Consider the following 18,523-nt stretch of genomic DNA (forward strand, 5'->3'; position numbering starts at 1 on the left):
GGGAAAATTGGAAGGAAGGGAAAATTGGGAGAAAAGGAAGGAAAAATTGGGAGAGGGAGGGGGAAATGGTAAGTAAGTAAGTAGGGAAGGAAGGAAGTAGGGAAGGAAGTAAGTAGGGAAGGAAGGAAGTAGGGAAGGAAGTAGGGAAGGAAGGAAAAATTGGGAAGGAGCGAGGGTCTAAAAAAGTCAAAATGGACCACAGGAAATCAGCCACTGCCTTCTGAAAAGAATGACTGGAGGAAACTTTCCGAGATGGATTGCTGTGAATGTAGTTTGCTTCCATTATTAAACTTATGCTACATATTTAATATATCATTTTGCTTTGTTTTTGTTGCTCATGTTCCAACACTTGCGATCCTTAGGCCTCAGCAGTACATATACCTTACAAGTAACCATAGCAAGCAATAAATAAACAGTAAAATAAATAAACAGTAAAATAAAAGTGAGTTAAAAAATAGTGAGCAAACCTCAGAAAAATTGCACAGAAATCATCATGACTGTGAACCATATTTCGATACGAGAAATATGAAGCAGAACCCGGAGTTTGCAGAAACACCGATAGGGAAAAAGCTTTTCTGTGCGGTAAAACTTAAAAAGAAAAGGGTGGAGTGGAAGAGATGCCCAGATCCCATGAAAAGGCATTAGAGAACCATCTTTCAGCTGTGGCGAGGGGGGAGTTTGCCCAGGTTCGCCTGGTGCACCAGTTGTGGCCCTATCTGGACTGGGACTCACTGCCCACAGTCACTCATGCCCTCATCACCTCGAGGCTCGACTACTGTAATGCTCTCTACATGGGGCTACCTTTGAAAAGTGTTCGGAAACTTCAGATCGTGCAGAATGCAGCTGCGAGAGCAGTCATGGGCTTCCCCAGGTATGCCCATGTTACACCAACACTCCGCAGTCTGCATTGGTTGCCGATCAATTTCCGGGCACAATTCAAAGTGTTGGTTATGACCTATAAAGCCCTTCATGGCATCGGACCAGAATACCTCCCGGACCACCTTCTGCCGCACAAATCCCAGCGACCGGTTAGGTCCCACAGAGTTGGCCTTCTCCGGGTCCCGTCGACTAAACAATGTCGTTTGGCGGGACCCATGAGAAGAGCCTTCTCTGTGGCAGCCCCGACCCTCTGGAACCAGCTCCCCCCGGAGATTAGAACTGCCCCCACCCTCCTTGCCTTTCGTAAAGTTCTTAAGACCCATCTCTGCCGTCAGGCATGGGGGAACTGACACATCTCCCCCGGGCCTATACAGTTTATGCATGGAATGTTTGTGTGTTTGTTTGCTTTTAATAATGGGTTTTTTTAGTGTTTTTTTAAATTATTAGATTTGTTCTTACATTGTTCTTGTTATTGTTGTGAGCCGCCCCGAGTCTACGGAGAGGGGCGGCATACAAATCTAATAAATAAAATAAAATATATAAAATAAATAAGAAAAGAGACTGCGACACCAGATCAGCCCTCCAAGCCCAAATTTTTAACCCTCTCCCATAGAATCCAGAAGAGGGGATTTGTGAAAATAGTGCGAGACAAGTAGAGGGAGACATGGTGGGCTCACCAGACTGCAGAAGCCAAAGCGGAGCCTAAAGCAGGGGTCCCCAAACTCGGCAAGTTTAAGCCGTGTGGACCTGAACTCCCAGAATTCTGGGAATTGAGGTCCACACGGCTTAAACATGCCGAGTTTGAAGACCTCTGGTCTAAAGTCTAAAGCAGCACATAGACAAGGGAAGAACTACTGCAGAACAGACACCAAGATCTATAGGAGAAAGCTACACACACTCTTCCCTGTGAGATGGTCAAGGAGGAGAAGACAAGACAAGGACGACAGCTCGCTTCCAAAGAGGACCCAGTGCGAGGCTGAACTTACTCATCTTTTTACACACAGCCATGCAATATTCCTCTGACTCAAAATTGTTTCGGTTGCCTCCGCAGCCTCCATATATAAAGCGTGTGCACTTTTTCTTGTACATGTCGAAGTACCAACGAGGCATCACAGCCCGGCAGGGACCGGTCATCGCCTCCTGGGAGCAGACAGCTGTGTGGGAGATGGTTAAAGGCATCAGCTGGTGGCAAGCAAAGCTTTCTCTAAGCTAGTTCAACATCAACAGTGGCTTCGGGTCCATCTTAGAAACATAGAAACATAGAAGATTGACGGCAGAAAAAGACCTCATGGTCCATCTTGTCTGCCCTTATACTATTTCCTGTATTTGATCTTAGGATGGATATATGTTTATCCCAGGCATGTTTAAATTCAGTTACTGTGGATTTACCAACCACGCCTGCTGGAAGTTTGTTCCAAGGATCTACTACTCTTTCAGTAAAATAATATTTTCTCACGATGCTTCTGATCTTTCCCCCAACTAACTTCAGATTGTGCCCCCTTGTTCTTGTGTTCACTTTCCTATTAAAAACACTTCCCTCCTGAACCTTATTGAACCCTTTAACATATTTGAATGTTTCAATCATGTCCCCCCTTTCCCTTCTGTCCTCCAGACTATACAGGTTGAGTTCATTAAGTCTTTCCTGATACGTTTTACGCTTAAGACCTTCCACCATTTTTGTAGCCCGTCTTTGGACCCGTTCAATTTTGTCAATATCTTTTTGTAGGTGAGGTCTCCAGAACTGAACACGGTATTCCAAAATGGGGTCTCACCAGCGCTCTATACAGCGCGATCACAATCTCCCTCTTCCTGCTTGTTATACCTCTAGCTATGCAGCCAAGCATCCTACTTGCTTTCCCTACCGCCTGACTGCACTGTTCACCCATTTTGAGATTGTCAGAAGTCACTACCCCTAATTCATTCTCTCCTGAAGTTTTTGCTTGGGGGAAAAGTCATCCGGAATTCTGGAGACCTCTTCCTTCCTGATGCTCTTCCTTCACTTAGCTCTGGTTCTCTCTCAACCTGGCCTCAAAAAGTTGGGATGGAAGAATTGGCAGAGCTGCTCGGAGGGCAGAGAGCCCCACTGCTTCAGCTTAGCCATTCGGTTCCCACACAAAGCATTTTTACGCAGGAGGACACACACTGCCTGACAATTATTTCTGGTTTATACTCAACTAAGAGCAAGTTGGGGTGTTAGGCCGAAGCCATCGTTTGAGTTGGACACATATTGCACTACTGCAATGCTCTCTCCATGGGGCTACCTCTGAAGAGTGTTCGGAAACTACAAATTGTGCAAAATGCAGCCGCAGGAGCAGTCATGGGCCTCCCTAGACAGGCCCACGTTTCTCCATCACGCAGGCTACATTGGCTGCCGATTGGTTTCCGGACACAATTCAAAGTGTTGGTAATGACCTATAAAACCCTACATGGCATCGGACCAGAATACCTTTGGAACCGTCTTCTGCCGCACAAATCCCAGTGACCAATTAGGTCCCACAGAGTCGGCCTTGTCCAGGTCCCGTCAAGTAGACAATTCCACCTGGCGGGGCCTAAGGGAAGAGCCTTCTCTGTGGGGGCCCCGGCCCTCTGGAATCAGTTTCTCCCAGAGATTCGCACTGCCCCCACCCTCCTCGCTTTTTGCAAGAGTCTTAAGATTCATTTATGCAGCTAGGTTTGGGGTGATTAGATCTCAGCCCCCTGGCTGATGAATGTTTGTATGGCTGTTGTTTGAATGGGTATGACTGATTTTTTAACACAACTGGGGATTTTAGATTGTTTGTTTAGTTTTAATTTAATTGGATTTAACTATTGTATTTGTTGTTTTCTACATGTTGCAAAGCGCCCTGAGTCCTCGGTGAGGGGCGGCATATAATAATAATTAATAGTAATAATTTATTAGATTTGTATGCTGCCCCTCTCCGAGGACTTGGAGTGGCTCACGAAAAGGAAATAATATAAATCCAATAAATAAATAAACAAACAAACAAACAAATAGCTGTGTCTTTGTGTGTGTATGTATACATACATACATACATACATATATGTGTCACATGTTTTTTTGCTGAATTTGAAAATTAAGGGAGACTAGGATAGATCTATTTTGGCCTTATTTTGGCCTCATCAGCTAGCCATACCCACTGGGTATATAGTGTGTGTGTGTGTGTCTATACAGTCTATATACCCAGTGGGTATGGCTAGCAGATGAGGCCAAAATAAGGCCGAAATAGATCTATCCTAGTCTCCCTTAATTTTCAAATTCAGCAAAAAAACATGTGATACATGTAGATAGATTTGTCGGCTATCAATAAAATTAACTGCCTTGGAAATGGCCCTGGGTTGGGCCGAGAGGCAAATAAGGAGCTGTGATGTTCCTTCAATACACCAGAGTGATTCGACACAAAAATATGTAACCCTTCCCTGGTGCAGAGCTGAAGGGACTGGATACTGTAGCCTAGAGGATAATTCTCTGCCTTACAAGGCAAAGGTTGCAGGTTCATGTCCCAGTGGGTATGGCTAGCTGATGAGGCCAAAATAAGGCCGAAATAGATCTATCCTAGTCTCCCTTAATTTTCAAATTCAGCAAAAAAACATGTGACATATATATGTATGTGTATATATATGTATGAATGTATGTGTGTGTGTGTGTGTGTGTGTGTATACACCCACATCCACACCCACACATCCACAGAGAGAGAGAGAGAGAGAATGTGTTGTGGGAATTTGGGAGGGGCTGTTGCATGAGGTTTGTAAAGCGGTAGCCATAACAAATTCCTTCTAGATTCTCAAGGTCATCCTTTGTTGAGCACCTGCCTGGAAGTTGAAGGGAGGACCGGACACGTTGGCAGAACCAGACTGGGCCATGTGATGAACTTGTGGGTGTGGGCACAAGGGAATGAACTTTAAACTGGGTGGAGAAATCCACAGGACTTCAGATTCGGGTTTCTCACAGATGTGGCAACATAGCTCTGCTAATAAATTGGAACTTTGAGGAAGGTCATGCCTCGGACTCTTGATTTAATTTCGGATTCTATTTGGAACCCTGACACTTTGATCATCCAACTTTCTGAAACATAATTTTTTCATTCCCAAAATTATTTACTATATCTATCTGCCAGCAATGATTTCTTTAGGAAAAAAACCATGCTGTTTGGAGACCAGAATAACAAGGAACCAAAAAGAGTATTTTAGTAACCAGAAGCAGTCACAATGTGTTAATTCAACTGCATTCAAAGGGCTTTAAGAAACATTCATTAAAACAGCTACTTAAGTCAGCAAAAGGCAGCTTTTTTTGTTGTGGTGGGTTAAAGTCTAGTTAATGAATTGCTACGTCGAACAAAGAATGCTTCGGTAGCACAATTTGAAATTCGGAAAGGGACAAAGAGTAACCTGTTAAAAAGACAAGTCTGTGCAACAAATTGGCTCTGCAAATGTATGTAATAACTTCAGCTTCGGTCAATAGCTGGAGCTACCTGCAGGTTTTGAAAATGGACAAATTCAACAAAAGTATTTCTCTTTGTAAGAGAACAGCCAACATGGAAGTTGCAGTTTAGCATAACTTTGTTCTCTGTAGACATGTTATTTAACAAAAGCATTGTTTGAAAAACAGCAGCAGCATGCATTCTATTGAATGTATTTCTTTGAGAAGCAGAATGGCTACCTGCCAGATCAGTTTTAAAGGTGTATCATTTATTGGAATGGTTTGTTTCCTAGCATTCCTTTCATGGAGAAAATGTGAGAAGCTTCTCACTTTGATAAGGACTATTCAGAGAACCAATTTGTTGACATCTCTGCAAAAATGGGTCTATATATATGGTTGGGCCAAGAGGCAAAAAGGAAGCTGTGATGCTCCTTCAATATACCAGGGTGATTCGACAGAAAAAAACTTATAACCCTTCCCTGCTACAAAGCTGAAGGGTTTAGATACTGTAGCCTAGAGGTTAATTCTCTGCCTTACAAGGCAAAGGGTGCAAGTTCAAATCCGAGTGAGGGTATGGCTAGCTGATGAGGCCAGAACAAGGCCGAAATAGATCAGCATGCCAAGATTTTGACCTGCTTGAAACTTAAACATTCCATGAAGGAAAAGTTGGAAAGGCAACTTAGGGATCTCGCCAGGATCAAGTGATAATTGTTGCGACAGATAGAAGCTGGCCGAAGCTGTGATGGGACCGATTACCTTTCACATCATTCATTATTTCCTTCTCGGAAAAAGTCCTTTCCTTGCTTCGAGCAGATGGAGGCTCTTCGTTGTAGTCTTTGTAGCTATCGTAATAATAATCCTGGTCCACCACCACTTCTTCTTCGTTTTCTTCTTGTTCGTCCTCATCGTCATCATTTAACTCCATGATTCCTACCGTGAAGTCATCTGTATCTGCTTCGGTGGGCGATTCACTAGGAGAGACAGAAGGAGAACCCAGTGTGAAGAGACAACCATTTCTTTCTCCCAAATGTTTTTTTTTTAAAAGGAAGGGATTTATTCATTTGTTCCTTGTGTCCCTCCCTATCTTTTTTACATTAGTTTTATTAAGTTTTTCCATTAAAAACATATAATATACAATAAAAAAAACCCTCGTCCCCCTTTTCCTTCTGTCCTCCAGACTATACAGATTGAGTTCATTAAGTCTTTCCTGATACGTTTTATACTTAAGACCTACAAGAATGGTGGAAGGTCTTAAGCATAAAACGTATCAGGAAAGACTTAATGAACTCAATCTGTATAGTCTGGAGGACAGAAGGAAAAGGGGGGACATGATCGAAACATTTAAATATGTTAAAGGGTTAAATAAGGTCCAGGAGGGAAGTGTTTTTAATAGGAAAGTGAACACCAAGAACAAGGGGACACAATCTGAAGTTAGTTGGGGAAAAGATCCAAGGCAACGTGAGAAAATATTATTTTACTGAAAGAGTAGTAGATCCTTGAAACAAACTTCCAGCAGACGTGGTTGGTAAATCCACAGTAACTGAATTTAAACATGCCTGGGATAAACATATATCCATTGTAAGATAAAATACAGGAAATAGTATAAGGGCAGACTAGATGGACCATGAGGTCTTTTTCTGCCGTCAGTCTTCTATGTTTCTATGTTTCTATATGCCAATATAATACATAAATATGTATAATCAAAGAAAAAAAGAACCATAGTCAAAAACAACAACTACAAAAACAAAACAAAACACAAAAACAAAAAAGAAAAACACACAGCAAAATAACACTGTTTAAATGCACTGCGAAACAAAGACGGAGATATTGACCACAGATTAAATGTTGGCTGGATAACATCTGTATTAGAGGTTAGAATCGCTGACTTTTTAAACCATGATGTCAAAGAGGACGCGAGCCATGGTGGCGCAGTGGTTAGAGTGCAGTACTGCAAGGATACTTCTGCTGCCTGCTGGCTACCTGCAATTTGGCAGTTCCAATCTCACCAGGCTCAAGGTTGACTTAGCCTTCCATCCTTCCGAAGTGGGTAAAATGAGGACCCAGATTGTTGGGAGCAATATGTAAACTGCTTAGAGGCGGCTGTAAAAGCACTGTGCACCTCTAAAGAAGTCCAAGTGCTATTTATTTATTCAATTTTATTTCTTTATTCAATTTTTATGCCGCCCTTCTCCTTAGACTCAGGGCGGCTTACAACATGTTAGCAATAGCACTTTTTAACAGAGCCAGCCTATTGCCCCCACAATCCAGGTCCTCATTTTACCTACCTTGGAAGGATGGAAGGCTGAGTCAACCTTGAGCTGGTGATGAGATTTGAACCGCTGACCTACAGATCTACAGTCAGCTTCAGTGGCCTGCAGCACAGCACTCTATCTGCTGCGCCACCCTGGCTCTTGCTATTGCTATGGACCATGTGTTCTGGAGACCTCAGCTACAAAATAGGCGTTGATTGCTTACCTGAACGCCTCTTCTCGTACGGTGAGCGGGTACAGCAGTCACATGGGTTGCTCATGTCCAATCCGGTGGAACTGAGCCTAGTATTAAAAAAGCTTGCCGGATCCGCCCCTTCCCCAGAATTCGCGAATCCATAGACTAGGCTCAGTTGTGAAGCTCTGTAGTGTTCAACTCTCATTGTTAGAGGAAGAAAGAGATAGAAAAGTAAAGAAGACACATACAAGGGCGGGAAGTGACTGCTGTACCCGCTCACCGTACGAGAAGAGGCGTTCAGGTAAGCAATCAACGCCTATTCTCCGTACTGAAGGAGCGGGTCCAGCAGTCACATGGGACATACCCAATAGATGGTCCCTAGGGTGGGATTAGCTTGCTATCGTGTGAGATAACGGATTGGAGTACCCTTCTGCCGAAGGCAGCGTCCGCTGAAGCGTAAGAATCAATTTTGTAGTGCCTGATGAAGGAATTTGGCGAGGCCCAAGTGGCTGCTTTGCAGACCTCCTCCAACGGGGCTTGAGTCGCCCAAGCGGCCGAGGTGGCTGCGCTCCTGGTGGAATGCGCAGTGATGTTCCTTGGAACTGAGAGGGAGGCCGACTCATAGGCCTTAGATATAGTCCCTCTGATCCAACGGCCTATTACTGTTGAAGACACTTTGGCCCCCATGACTCTGGGATGATAGGCTACAAAAAGTGCTTCTGACCTCCGAAAGGGTCCTGTGCGTTGGATATATATTCTCAGCGCTCTGGTGAGATCCAGGGTGTGCCATCTAATTGCCAAGGGATGGTCTCGTTGGAGGCAGAAGGAAGGTAGGACAATATCCTGAGATCTGTGGAACATGGAACTGACCTTGGGTAAGAAGGTGGGGTCCAGTCGCAAGACTACCTTGTCCTGATGGAATTGACAAAGGTCCTGCCTGATTGAGAGGGCAGCCAGCTCCGAAATGCGTCGGGCAGAGGTAATAGCCACCAGGAAGGCTACCTTAAAGGATAGGTACCTGAGGGACGCCGATTTTAGGGGTTCGTATGGTGCCTGCGTGAGGGAGTGGAGAACCCGTGGCAAGTCCCAGGATGGATACCTGTGGACCTTGGAAGGTCTGAGGTTGGCTATGCCCTTGAGGAATTCCTGAACTTCAGGGAAGGATCGGAGAGGCTGTCTGCGGGGGCCCCCTAGGACAGATGAAATGGCTGCCAGATGACGCCGGAGGGTGCTGGTGGAGAGTCCTTTATGGAAACCTTGCATAAGGAAGGAAATAATTCTGTGTATGGGGATGCACAGAGGGGAGAGACCTTCCTGAAGACACCACTGGTGAAACTTGGACCACGTGTGGTCGTAGATTCGATTGGTCGAGCCCCTTCTGGCCTTTAGAATGACCTCCACTGAATCGGGGTCATGCCCACGCAGTTCTAAATCTCTCCTGATAACAGCCAGGCGGTGAGGTGGAACCACTCCGGGTCTGGATGGAAAGAGGCCCCCTGCCGCAGCATATCCCCCGAAACGGGGAGTCGCCAAGGGTCCTGGACGGACAGCTGTTGGAGATCTGCGAACCAGGGCCGGCGGGGCCAATGAGGGGCGATTAAGATTACTCGGGCCCTCTCGGTGAGGACCTTGTGAATCACGTCCGGGAGGATTGGAATTGGAGGAAATGCATAGAGTAGGCCTGGAGGCCATGGACTCCGGAGGGCATTGATCGCTTCCGCTCCCGGGGATGGAAATCTGGAATAGAAGCGAGGGAGTTGGGCGTTCGCATTGGTCGCGAAGAGATCCAGGACTGGTAGGCCGAATCTGAGGGTGATTTGATGGAACAGGTCTTGATGGAGGTTCCACTCTCCTGGGTCTATCGTTGCTCGGGATAGCCAATCCGCCTGGATGTTGAGACTCCCCGAGATGTGATCGGCTAGGAGCGACTGGAGATGTTTTTCCGCCCAAAGGCCCAGCTTGAGGGCCTCCCTCATGAGAGCCTTGGATCTCGTGCCCCCTTGCCTGCAGATATGGCTTTTTGTGGCAATGTTGTCGGTGAGAATGAGAACGTGCCGGTTGGGGATGCGAGGAGAGAAATGCTTCAGAGCCAGGGAGACGGCTCTTAACTCTAGCCAATTTATTGGCCTGGAAGCTTCCTCCGGGGACCACGTGCCCTGGGCTATCATCCCCTGGGCGTGGGCGCCCCATCCCGATAGACTGGCATCTGTGGTGATGACAAATTGATCCGGGCACCTGAACGGGGATCCTCTGTCCATGGCCGGAGACTTCCACCATTTGAAGGATCTGCGAACACTCAGTGGAATGACGATGCGTCGATTTGAGTTGCTGTGCCCCGATCTCTGAAAAGGCAACAGAAGCCACTGGAGTTCCCTAGCATGAAGGCGAGCCCAGGGAATGATGCCTATGCATGACACCATCTTCCCCAAAAGGGAAGATAGAGTAACTATGGATACTGAAGGATTAGATAAAATGTTAGAAATTAACTCCACAATACTGAGTTTTCTCTCGGGAGAGAGAAAAACCTGGGAAGATTTTGAATCAATAATGGCTCCCAGGTGAGGAATGGAAGTGGAAGGTTGGAGGTGACTTTTTTCAAAGTTGATGGAAAACCCATGGTCCTGAAGGACTGACATGGTGACAGAAAGGTCTGATTTCACTCTCTCTAGGGAGTTCCCATGAATTAAAATATCATCAAGATAACATAAAATGTGGATGGGAGACGCCCGGATATAGGCCGCCAGGGACCCCAAGAGCTTTGTGAAGACCCGAGGGGCCGAGGAAAGGCCAAATGGCATCGCCCTATACTGGAAATGCCTGCCTTGAAAGGAAAAACGTAAAAATTTTCTGTGGCATTTGGCTATAGGAATGTGAAGGTAGGCCTCAGTGAGGTCTAAGGAGACCATGAAATCTCCCGAGTGAATGGCGGCCAAAATAGAAGACAAGGAGTGCATTTTAAACTTCCTATATTTGATGAATAGGTTTAGTTTCTTTAAATCCAAAATGGCTCTCCAACCTCCGGAGGACTTTGGAACCATAAATAGGATGGAGTAAAAACCTAGGCCCTTCTGACCGGAAGGGACCGGCTGAATGGCTCTAATGGACAATAGGTGAGAAATGGCCTCCTCCATACGGTTACAATCTGAGGATGACCTGGGCGAAGGGCAGGAAATAAAACGTTTAGGGGGAGGAGAAATAAATTCTAAAAGAAGGCCTGTTTGAACAGTGTCAATGACCCAAGGGTCCTTGGAGGTGAGACGCCAATTTGCAGCGAAATGAGCTAGGCGACCCCCTATGGGAATGGAGGAAAGGTTACCATCTAGGTTTTTTTGAAGCCCTGTTAGAGGCAGCTCCCCTTTGGAAACGAAAACCCCTACCCCTGGAGTTCCTACCTTGGGAACGAAAGCGGGGGGAATACTGACCTGGAGATCTCTGATAGGAAGCCGCTTGATCTTGCTGGCGCCCTGGGCGACGAAAGGACTGCGTTTTAGTAACCTTTTTTGTGGTTGGACCCAAAACCTTCTTCTTGTCTGTGGTCTCCGTGAGGAGAGGATCCAGAAGATCACCGAAGAGAAGGTCGCGCTTTAAGGGGCCCTGGGATAACTGCCACTTTTGGCGAACTCCCGCTTGCCAAGGGCGAATCCATAGGAGTCTTCTTGCCGTTGTAGAGGCTGCAATAGACTTAGCAGAAAATCTAGTAGATTGTAAGGTGGCATCAGCCACGTACTGGGCAGCTGCAAAGACCTTGTTGAAGTCTTGTTGACCTCTCAAGTCATCTGGAGGAATGTGCTGTTGAAGTTGGCGAAGCCACAGCAGCATGGCTCTGGAGAAGAAGGAGGCTGCTGCAGAACTTTTAATGGCCCAGGAATCAGCGGAGAATCCTCTTTTGAGCATTTGCTCGAAGCGCTTGTCCTCTGGACGGAGGACTTCCTCCGCCTCGCCTGGCACAGCCGCTGCCGAGTGAAGAATTTTGACAGGTTCATCTGGTTTGGGAAAAGATAGAAGCTCTTCATAGGAAGAGGAGAGTTTATACAACTTTCTGTCCTTGGTAGAGGGATTAAGGCCAGAGGCTGGAAAATCCCACTGTTTAAGTAAGGCATCTTTAAATAATTTAGGCATAGGGATTACCTCGTTATCCTCCTGTTCCTCTGTGAAGTAAGGTAAATTCTCCTCCGGGGGATCAGTGGAAGTGGAGGCTTGTTTCTCCTGGGCCGCTAATCCCGTAGAAATTCTAGCTTTGAGGAGGAGAGATTTGAATAGTTGAGAAGGGAAAATAGTAATAGGAGGAGGGACCTTTATTTGGGATTCCTCATCCTCTGATAAGCCCTGGAAAGGGTCTTCATCCTCCTCTACATCCTCATATTCATCTTGGGAGGACTCTGAGTCATCCTGGATAGGAGCTCTGACCGCTGGGGAAGAACCCAAGGGGCGGGAGGAACGAGAAGGAGGAAGAGGTAAAGGAAGCTCATTGATGGAGGAGAGTTTGGCATCAATGGCTTTGGACAACACAGCAAAAATAGATTGGAACTCAGGAGGTAAACTGGAAATATCAGCAGAAATGGCAGAAGAATTCCTAAAGGCCTGGGAGGATCCTGGCTGGGGGGAATCTTCCATAATATCTGGTTCCTCTGGACCTATGCCCCATAGGTTAGGTTGGGGTCTGTCTAGGTTTGGCTCATCCAGAGATAACACAGGGACCCCAGAAGGAGGCAGACTAGAGGCCTCTGGTGGGTCTTGACTACTGATTACTTGGGCCTGCACTTTCAAACGTTTTGCTGATTTATCATGAATCTTTTGTAGGGCTAGGTCCCTTCTCTTCTCGGCCCTGGTGACCTTGGTCGAGGGGCGGGCCCCTGGAGAAGAGGAGGAAGAGGCCTGGGGGATACTAGTAATCTCATCGCCTGTAGGCCTGGCCTCTCTGGGACCTTTAGTTGTGCCTCTCTTGGGAAAAGTAGCCATAGTCTGACAATTAACAGAAGACAAGGCTGAGCCAATAACTAAATTATAAGGAGAAGATTTCAAGGACTTCCCAAGAGGAATGGATCCTGCTTCGAGGCCTCGAAGCTGCTGAAACGTGAGGACAATCTGGGCAAACCCAGAGTTCGTGCCCCCAAATCCAGCGGGGCCAGCCTCCCTAAACTTTGCAATTAAGTAAAACCAAGGCACTCTGGTTGGAGGCTAGGCCGGTGGAGAATTTAGCCTGGGACCCCCAAGGCCCGCTCCCGGATCCACGCGGTGGACTGAGGCCTACGCGGCTGGCAGAAGGCCAACACGAGAGGCCTAGATATTTTAAGAAAGGGCGCGAAGGCCTTCGCGCCAAAAAATCGCTTCGTAGAATTTCTTAAGGGAAAAGCGATCGACTAAGTCCAGGAGACTAGAGGCGTCCCACTCCGCAGGAGGTATTTTATAAGCCCTTAAATATATTTTTATACAATAAATAAGCAATAATCCAATGATAAATACTTGCACCAGGACCTCCAGGCCAAGGGATTAGAAGAATCCACAAGCGGCCGCAGGAATCGTAACCGGCAAAACCGCCGGGGGAAAACGAAACCGCAACTTCTCCCAAGTAAAAAAGCCTAGCCGCCTTTTACTTTTTTTCCTTTTTAAAACGGCTGGCGCAAATAGTGCAAGTAATAAAATAAAGACAATAAATCTTACTACTTTTTTGAAGGAAAGATCGAAGGGAAGGTGTTAGAATGTTGAACGAGCTATCACATACAACCGCAGGATATGCGAACTGAGCGAATTCTGGAGAAGGGGCGGATCCGGCAAGCTTTTTTAATACTAGGCTCAGTTCCACCGGATTGGACATGAGCAACCCATGTGACTGCTGGACCCGCTCCTTCAGTACGGAGAAATATATTGATCAAATTGAACGGGTCCAAAGATGGGCTACAAAAATGGTGGAAGGTCTTAAGCATAAAACGTATCAGGAAAGACTTCATGAACTCAATCGGTATAGTCTGGAGGACAGAAGGAAAAGGGGGGACATGATCGAAACATTTAAATATGTTAAAGGGTTAAATAAGGTCCAGGAGGGAAGTGTTTTTAATAGGAAAGTGAACACAAAAACAAGGGGGCACAATCTGAGGTTAGTTGGGGGAAAGATCAGAAGCAACGTGAGAAAATATTATTTGACTGAAAGAGTAGTAGATCCTTGGAACAAACTTCCAGCAGACGTGGTTGGTAAATCCACAGTAACTGAATTTAAACATGCCTGGGATAAACATATATCCACCCTAAGATTATAATACAGGAAATAGTATAAGCCCAGATGGACCATGAGGTCTTTTTCTGCCGTCAATCTCCTCTGTTTCTATTTTAAAAGATGAATTGAAATTCCATGCATATTCAGCAGCTACAAAGAAGTAGTATATTTCAGTTGTTTCTTTAACACGCTGAAGGGAAGGGAAGGGAGGGAGGAAGGAAGGGAGGAAGGGAGGAAGGAAGGAAGGAAGGAAGGAAGGAAGGAAGGAAGGAGAAGGTGGGAGAGAGAGAGGAACCAAATGGGAATTGGAGGGAGGGAAGGAAGGAAGGAGATGAGAATTAGAGGAAGATAGATAAGAGATGGGAATTAGAGGGAGGGAGAAGGGGAGGGTGGGAGGGAAGGAGGGAGGAGATGGTATTTAGAAGAAGGGATGAGATGGGAATAGGAGGGAGGGAGGGAGGGAGGGAAAGAAGGAAGGAAGGAAGGAAGGAAGGAAAGAAGGAAGGAAGGAAGGAAGGAAGGTTATTTCCTGGTATTTCTTGTCAGCGTGCTGGATTGTGTATTTCCTGGTCATGATACTCCAGATACCATACTCCTGATTTAGGACAGTCCAGGAGCCTCATTCTGAAAGCAAAATACCATCAAATGGGACAGTGCCATTTTTTTTTCTTAATTAAACTCTCTATTTTGCTCCGTCCAGCATGGAAAAACCATATTGACAAAACACGGATATCTGATCCTGTCCATTGCTACCTTTTGATACTATTGTTGTCGTCTTCCTTCTCCTCGTCTTCCTCGTCTTCTTCCTCCTCCTCTTTAGAGAGGGCTTCGTCTACAATTTTGGCCTGAGGACAACACACATACTCTGTGCCATGGAACTGGTCTACACCACAAGGCAGCAACATCCCGTAGCTGTGTAGGATCATACCCTCGGTTAAGCAGGCCTAAAGGGAGCAGAAAAGCCAAGAATGAGAATAATTTCCCCAGATTACAATTTACCAGATGCTTACGCAGGAAGGTCGAAAAACAAAATCTGGCTAAAGAATGGGAAATAAGAAGTGTCCAAGGAACAGGATGTAAATCCAAGGTTGAGACAGATGTAGATATCTACAGGATGGGGGAGGAAGGGAAGTTGGGAGGAAGTAGTTGGGAATTAGAGGGAAGGAAGGAAGGAGAGAGAGAGAAAGAGAGAGAGAAAGAAAGAAAGGAAGGAGAGAGAGAGAAAGAAAGAAAGGAAGGAAGGAGAGAGAGAGAGAAAGAGAGAAAGAAAGGAAGGAAGGAAGGAGAAAGAAAGAAAGGAAGGAAGGAAGGAAGGGAGGGAGGAAGAAAGAAAGGAATTAAGGAGAGAGAGAAAGAGAGAAAGGAAGGAAGGAAGAAAGAAAGAAAAGGGATGAGAATTAGAAGGTGGGAGAGAAGGAGGAAGCAAATGGGAATTGGAGGGAGTGAGGGAAGGAAGGAAGGAGATGAGAATTAGAGGAAGGTAGAAAAGAGATGGGAATTAGAGAGAGGGAGAAGGCGAGGGAGGGGGGAGGAAGGAGATGGTATTTAGAAGAAGGAAGGGAAGAGATGGAAATAGGAGGGAGGGAGGGAGGGAAGAAGGAAGATATAGAGATGTGTATCAGGAGTTTTGGAAGCAGTTTTGGAAAGAATCTGCAGAAATCTGGGGGGGAAAGGTTGTCATATAAAAATATAAAAATTCAACATGTGTCAGTTACATCTTCCTTCCAGAAACCATAGATAAAATTCGAAATCACCAGATTTAGAATTAAGTTGGTTTTGCAACAAAGGAGTCTTATGCAAAGAGAACCAAACTGCTCCACAGCAAACATGACACTTAGCAACTGAAGAAGCAATTTTTGCTTATCAACCGGGCCGTGGAGGGTGGGGGTGGGAGATTTGAACCTGTGTTCACACTTCAAAAGGCCCCGTATTATTTTTAGCCCTCTTTCAGAGCTAACGCTATTTCTTTCCAAGGAAAAGAACAATGCTTCTAACTGAATTCCAAGCATTGCCGCCCACTGTATCTCCTGGGAAGATAGGCGTGGTACTGAAGCTTACCTCTTTTGCTACGGTGTGCCAATATTGGTGACTTTTGCACACATCCACCCGCTCCCGGTGGAAGAAGCGGCACTTCTCGGGAACCAAAAGGACATCACTGACAAACTCGCCCACTGCGAAATAAATAAATACGAGAGCGCAGGTCAAACAGGATTTCCACCACCGATACTGATCTCAGCTTTTTCTCTCCAGCTAAAGATGCTGCTAACATCTCGGGAAATGTGCCCCCTTTTTTTTTACTTCTGAACACCCCGCAGAATGTTAAAAGATTGCTACCAACCTGCCTTCCATTGAGGACCTGTATACTGCATGAGTCCAAAAGAGGGCTGTGAAAATATTTACTGACCCCTCACATCCTGGACACAAGCTGCTTCGACTCCTACCCTCAAAATGACGCCATGGAGCATTGCACACCAAGACAACGAGACAGAAGAGTTTTTTCCCAAATTGCTAAACAAATAATTCCCTCAATACTGTCAAATTATTTAATAATTCTGCACTACTATTAATAGATAGATAAATAGATAGATAGATGATGGAAATATGGATTGATGGAGACAGACAGAAAGAGAGAGAGAGAGAGAGAGAAAGACCGAGAGAAAGAGAGAAAGAAAGAGACAGACAGAGAGAGAAAGAAAGAGACAAAGAGAGAGAGACAGAGAGAGAAAGAAAGAGACAAAGAGAGAGAGACAGAGACAGAAAGACAGAGACAGAGAGAAAGAAACAGAAAGAAAGAGACAAAGAAAGAAAAAGAGAAAGAAAGAAAGAGACAAAGAAAGACTGAGCGAAAGAGACAAAGAAAGAAAAAGAGACAGACAGACAGAGAGAGTGACAAAGATAGATAAACAGAGAGACAGAAAGAGAGAGAGAAAGAAAGAAAGAGAGAGAGAAAGAAAGAAAGAAAGAAAGAAAGAAAGAAAGAAAGAAAGAAAGAAAGGCTTTATATGCAAGCAGACAAGATAGAAACCATTGCAATAAATGTTTCTCTTTGGAAAAAGGCAGGCAACTGTTTCCAAAAAGAACAGTGAAAACAAATACCCATATTTGTTTCTCTTCAGATGCATGAAAAACTTTAAACCTGCCAACTGTTCCAACAGCAACATTGTGTTCCTTTCTGAGGGTTGCTGGGAGCATCAACACAGCATTCAAGCCTCCAAAACCCCAGCACAAGCCATTCTTCTTAGATGTTGTCAAGGCACCTAAGAACAGCATTTCTTCCGTGGGTATTCCTTCTGGGCAATACATGGCGCATGAGGTTTGATTCCTATAGAACAGTGATGCCGAAAGAGGATGTGTGTGCAAGCTATTGCGCATGCGCAGGTGCCCAAGGCCATAATTCAATGCCTGGGAATGGAGAAAACAGCTTCCTTCGCCCCCTGGAGGTCCTCTGGAGGCCGGAAACGGCCTGTTCCTGGTGGGCCCAGTAGGCTCGTGTTTCACCCTCTCCAGGCTCCAAAGGCTTCCCTGGAGCTGGAGGAGGGTCAAAATGCCCTCCCCATCCTCCCAGAGGCTCTCTGGAAACCAAAAAACGCCCTCCCAGAGCCTCTGTGTGAGCCAAAAATCAGCTGGATGGCGCACACACATGCACACTGGAGCTGAGTTAGGGTAATAGCTTGCGTGCCAGCAGATGTGACTCCGTATACCACCTGTGGCACCCGTGCCATAGGTTCACCATCACTGCTATAGGAAATACCCTTGGAAAGGGATAGAGCAGGCGCTCAGGTTAATCTGCTTTCTGTTATGTGGGTGGAGACGCCTAACAGTCAATTAGACACAAGAACAGGTTTTTTCCGAACGCCATCACTCTACTAAACAAATAATTCCCTCAACACTGTCAGACTTTCTACTAAATCTGCACTTCTATTCTACTAGTTTTTCTCATCATTCCTATCACCCATTTCCTCCCATGTTGACTGTATGACTGCAACTTGTTGCTTATATCCTAAGATTTTTATTAATATTGCTTCTTCATTGCTTATTTGACCCCTATGACAATCATTAAGTGTTGTACCACATGATTCTTGACAAATGTATATTTTATTTTATGTACGCTGAGAGCATATGCACCAAGACAAATTCCTTGTGTGTCCAATCACACTTGGCCAATAAAATTCTATTCTATTCTATTCTAATCAAGTATTGAGAAATTATGTTTCTAACAGATTTCTGGGACCTTGTAGGTCATCAAAACATTTAAATATGTCAAAGGGTTAAATAAGGTTCAGGAGGGAAGTGTTTTTAATAGGAAAGTGAACACAAGAACAGGGGGGCACAATCTGAGGTTAGTTGGGGGAAAGATCAGAAGCAACGTGAGAAAATATTATTTTACTGAAAGAGTAGCAGATGCTTGGGACAAACTTCCAGCAGACGTGGTTGGTAAATCCACAGTAACTGAATTTAAACATGGCTGAGATAAACATATATCCATCCTTAGATAAAATACTGGAAATAGTATAAGGGCAGACTAGATGGACCATGAGGTCTTTTTCTGCCGTCAATCTTCTATATTTTTA

General features: G+C 45.4%; 1 protein-coding gene across 4 annotated transcripts in view; it reads right to left on the minus strand.

The window, feature by feature from the left end:
• APLP2 (amyloid beta precursor like protein 2) overlaps positions 1 to 18,523 on the minus strand; it is a 112,341-nt gene that overhangs the window by 39,185 nt on the left and 54,633 nt on the right. For 2 of the 4 annotated variants that reach the window (XM_070765459.1, XM_070765460.1), the window contains exons 4-7: positions 16,011 to 16,123; positions 14,706 to 14,896; positions 6,053 to 6,267; positions 1,866 to 2,033 (exon numbers count right to left, since the gene is read on the minus strand). In XM_070765459.1, coding sequence (XP_070621560.1) covers positions 1,866 to 2,033; positions 6,053 to 6,267; positions 14,706 to 14,896; positions 16,011 to 16,123 — 687 coding nt within the window. The remainder of the gene's footprint in view (positions 1 to 1,865; positions 2,034 to 6,052; positions 6,268 to 14,705; positions 14,897 to 16,010; positions 16,124 to 18,523) is intronic. The other 2 variants (XM_070765463.1, XM_070765461.1) reach the window with 1 other exon arrangement.

This window comes from Erythrolamprus reginae, chromosome 12 (assembly GCF_031021105.1).
Source record: "Erythrolamprus reginae isolate rEryReg1 chromosome 12, rEryReg1.hap1, whole genome shotgun sequence".
Lineage (NCBI taxonomy): Eukaryota > Metazoa > Chordata > Lepidosauria > Squamata > Dipsadidae > Erythrolamprus > Erythrolamprus reginae.